We start from the raw sequence: 4,355 nt of genomic DNA, 5'->3' as shown, positions 1-4,355 counted from the left end.
TATTGACACTCCAAGGGTGCAATTCAGGTCACGACTCCGTTGTCATTGTAAGTAGTACATCAGACCTTAAATAAACTTTCAGATGATCGTTCCCCTCATCACTGTAGAGAAAACAAACACTGGGCAGTAGAAACAGTTTTGGTAGGCAGTTTGCTCTGGCTCAGATTTGCTCTGTTAAAGTCTCTAACCACAATTTAAGATTAACATTGACAACCACTGAGGTAAGTCCTTCATACAACAGTAAACGATATTTTTATAGTGTAGCTGCGCATTTGTGTTACTTAGTTTTGAAGCTAACATTAGCATTTATAAACAAGTTTTAGTAAACTTGTTATTCGTATCAAAATTGGTTCGAGTGTATATAACGTTAAAGTCTTTGCTTATCCGGAAGTAATTTTGAAACGCTGAACTTGGCTAACGTTAAGTTACTTAAGTGATATCAAAAACGTGTTTAGAGTGAATTCAGTAGCTGTTCACTTTATTGATTATGAATATGAACGCAACGTGATAACGTTAAATCGCAAAGGTAGGCGCTTTCCCCCTTTCATATTCTCCTGTACGTATGTTTTTTTTAAAGTGCTCAGAATTTGGTCCTCCATTGTCACTAATGTGTTAAGCATTTTGCAATGTTTTTTTATGGGAAAATGCCCAATCTAACTTGCAATTAAAAAGCGTTGCATTCACATTCTGGGCGCATTTGCTCGCCTACATCTATATTATGCACGTGTAAGTGCATATTTTTGTCTTTTATTATAATAATAATTGTTATAATCTTTGTGTTCTGATTAGGAATGAAACGCACATCTTGAGTCCTGAGGCGGAGTAAACTGTCATTACATATGGGATCGTTGATTATGAAAACTGCATCCATCCTGGACAGTAACACTGCTACTGTAGGCAGTAATGTGATGCAGCTAAGACAAAGTAAGTAATATAAATTTACTTTCTATAAATTGAGCTAAAGTCACATGGTGGACCAAAACATCACTGTTAACCTTTCCTGCTCAGCTTCCAGATCATTGTCTCAGTATAGGCTGTAATGTCTGAATGAATACAAAGTATTAAATTATAATTTTTTTGTTTGTTTGTTTCAGGCCGTGTGGAAAGACTGGAGATCTACAGCAGATAAGCATGGCAATTCAGGTGTGGAACTTTTTTTCAGTTTCTGTGTAGTAAGGGGTGAATAAATTAACCATCAGTGTAATTAAATTCAGTGTAAAACAGCTGTATGAAAAGAAGTCTATGAATTTTATTGTTTGACAGTCATTGTCATTTTATGCAGAAGCAAAAGTTTATAGTTAAACCCTAGTGCTTTGTTTCATTATCTGGATCTGTATGGGTTACCTTTATGCTTTCTACATTATATTTTTGAATAATCAGAATGTTGGTATACCCACTTAGATGCGTTTTATGCCTCAACAGATCTTGGACTCCAAAAGTGATTTGCAGAAGACATCTTGGAATGCATGGAGGTGAGTAAAACAAGATCATTTTCAACTTTGGGTAGGGCTGGGTATTGTTTTTTTGATACTTTTCAGGCACTCACCAAATTGCCTCAAAACTATTGAGTATCAAAAATGTCTCGTTGTTTGAAGTATTAAATGTCAGAATGCTTTATGTGCCAAATCAAGTGCTGGTCACTGGCTGTGGTGAGGCATCAAGGGCTTTAAAATTCAGGAACCAGTAGGGATGTGACGAGATCTCGTGGGACGAGATCTCGCGAGATCCGATGCGTCTCGTGACAGTATCTTATATATGCAAAACATTTTGCAGTGTTTACATTACAGCTGCACTATTAATCCTTAAAATATCAAGGTGTCGATTCAAACACTCACGCGATCTTATTCCTGAATGACGAGTGTCAGTGGAGCGTGAGAAGCAGGTTTTGTCGCTGCCCATATTAATGAATCAGAGGGTCAGAGTTAGGGGTGTGCTCAAAATATCGATTCTTAGATACATACCGATATAATAAAAAAAGATACAGTATCGACATTCTAGCCCTTAGTATCGATACTCCGCCCAGCCATTAGGGGGCGCAGCGGCGCCCGCGAGTTTCAAAAAAGTCATGGAAAATGTCGAAGATTTTAGAAGCGCCGTTGTCCCTAAAGGCAGATGTTTGGACACATTTTGGTTTTAAAGCAAAGGAAGGAAACCAAGGGGTCGATAAAACAAATGCAATCTGCAAGCATTGCCAGGCTTCTATACGCTACACCGGTAATACAACTAACCTGCGCTCCCACCTGCAAAGACACCATGCAGACAAGCTAGCTTCGCCGCAGCCCAAAAAAACACGGGACCCCACGCAAACTACTTTGGACAACACAACATCCAAGCTTCCATCTAACTCAGTCCGTGCACAGAAGATTACGGAGTCTGTGGTGCATTATATTTGCAAAGGTTTATGTCCCTACAGTGTTGTCGAGAACACAGGCTTTCGCTTTATGATCAACACGTTAGATCCCCGTTACGTGATCCCTACCCGCAGCTACATGACCGACAAAGCAGTACCGAGAATATATGACAAAGTCAAAGACGATGTTAAGTCAAGTTAAGTTGCTCGAGTTGCCTGAACTTAAACTGATCACTGATGTTGTGACGCGCTGGAATAGCGCGCATGATATGCTCGAGCGCTTTCTTGAGCAGCAACCCGCTGTCTCCGCTGCTCTTCTGTCCAACGAGCTTAGGAAAACCGAGAAAGAAGTTTGCACCCTATGTGAGTCGGACATTACATCTGCGGAGGAGATAGTGGATGCAATGAAGCCCATGAAGATTGCTACTCTTGTAATGTCAAAAGAAAGCTGTCCAACACTGTCAGTTGTGGCCCCTCTTCATGCTCAGCTCATCCAGGATTTCCAAGAGAGCAGAGCAGATAGTGAGATAGTGAAAGAAATCAAAGCGGCTATTTGCCAAGATTTGAGCAAGAGGTACATGGATCAGCAGAAAGAGACCATGTATGTATGTTCAGCACTCGATCCAAGATTCAAAGCTTTGCCCTTCCTTCCTGATGATGAACGAGAGGAAATATACTTGAGAATCACTGCAGAAGCTCGAAGAATTCAAGAACTATTTCAGGTAAGCCCTTTCACTGTGTCATTAACATTAGCATTACATAGTTAAAAAACAAACAAACACACACACACACTAAGTGTAATAAAACGAAATATTCAGTTCATAATTTCAAATTCATAATAGTATGTTAGAGTTTAAAAAAACTAAATGGTTTCAAACATATACTTCATGTAAAGCACTATACTAGCAAAACAATATATTGTAAAGGTTTGTCAGTTCATCGCATTAAATAAAAGGCAAACTAACTATTAAATGTCTTTGAATATGCTCTTTATAGAATTAACTATGGGTTTATTGATAAAAAATCTGTATTTTGCATAATAGGAAGAGGCTAAAGTGATACCAGGAGAGGAGGACAATCATGTGGAAGACAAGGATGACATTCCTGCCAGCCCACCACCCAAGAAGAAAAAGGACTTGTGCTGTTTGGCTGATCTGCTTGGTTCAACTTACAGTGCAGGTCCTGCGGTGAGACACAGAACCACACAGGCCCAGGCAGAAGAGGAGATGTCAAGGTACAAGGAGGCACCACCCCTGTCTCTTGCTGAGGGAAGTCCACTCAGTTGGTGGAAAGAGCACCAGAATGAATATCCACTAATGTCACGCCTTGCCAAAGTGTACCTGTGCATTCCAGGGACTAGTGTCTCCTCGGAGCGCGTTTTCTCTACGGCAGGCGATATCGTAACAGCACAGAGAAGTGTACTAAGCTCAAAGCATGTTGACCAACTTCTGTTTTTGAACAAAAATCTTAAGTCATAGGATAAAGCTAGCATTACCAAGAGTATCCTCAGGTTATTGTTTTGTTGCTGCAGTGATTTTTGTTCAACCTGCCTTTTTGAGGACAAACCTGGTTTAGCCTTAAGATTTTAAAAACCCATCCTGTTATGAGGTAGATTTGTTGTTGTGCCAAATGTTAAAGCAAGATATAGCATTTAAGTGATTTCATAGTGAAATATGTTACGGCAGTACATGGTGTCACAAAAAAGAATTATAAGAAGATTTAATAAGAAGTTAAGAATAAGAAGAAGAAGATTTTGTGCTTGTGTGAGCTCAGACTGTACCCTTGGAAAGTTAAATGTTGACTTGTGGTAATTTCCAGATTAATACAATTTGTGTACAATTAATCAGAGCACTTAAAGCTGCAAATATTTAAGCAAAATGCACTTTGTTATAATGCACTTTTGTCTTCAATAAATTGAGTTCTGTTTGTTGAGTAAATGTGTTCAGCATTAACTAATTGGCTCTGGCCCATGTATTTTTATTGAATCGTATCGAATCGTGTCACA

General features: G+C 39.2%; 1 protein-coding gene across 1 annotated transcript; it reads left to right on the top strand.

Annotated features, from left to right (window-relative positions):
• The first annotated feature begins 2,481 nt into the window (after window positions 1-2,481).
• LOC127159796 (E3 SUMO-protein ligase ZBED1-like) lies at window positions 2,482-3,828 on the top strand. Its single transcript, XM_051102551.1, has 2 exons — window positions 2,482-3,072; window positions 3,394-3,828. The coding sequence occupies exons 1-2, from the start codon at window positions 2,518-2,520 to the stop codon at window positions 3,826-3,828; spliced, it is 990 nt and encodes a 329-aa protein (XP_050958508.1). The 5' UTR covers window positions 2,482-2,517.
• Window positions 3,829-4,355: the final 527 nt, after the last annotated feature.

The sequence above is a fragment of the Labeo rohita genome, unplaced genomic scaffold (assembly GCF_022985175.1).
Source record: "Labeo rohita strain BAU-BD-2019 unplaced genomic scaffold, IGBB_LRoh.1.0 scaffold_2514, whole genome shotgun sequence".
Lineage (NCBI taxonomy): Eukaryota > Metazoa > Chordata > Actinopteri > Cypriniformes > Cyprinidae > Labeo > Labeo rohita.
This window is presented reverse-complemented; position numbering and strand designations above follow the sequence as displayed.

Excerpts from the sequence above, each read along its gene's own strand:
- LOC127159796 (XM_051102551.1), top strand. The coding sequence starts at position 2,518 with ATGACAAAGTCAAAGACGATGTTAAGTCAAGTTAAGTTGCTCGAGTTG. Across the intron at positions 3,073-3,393 it reads GAATTCAAGAACTATTTCAG|GAAGAGGCTAAAGTGATACC; the intron begins GTAAGCCCTTTC and ends TTTGCATAATAG.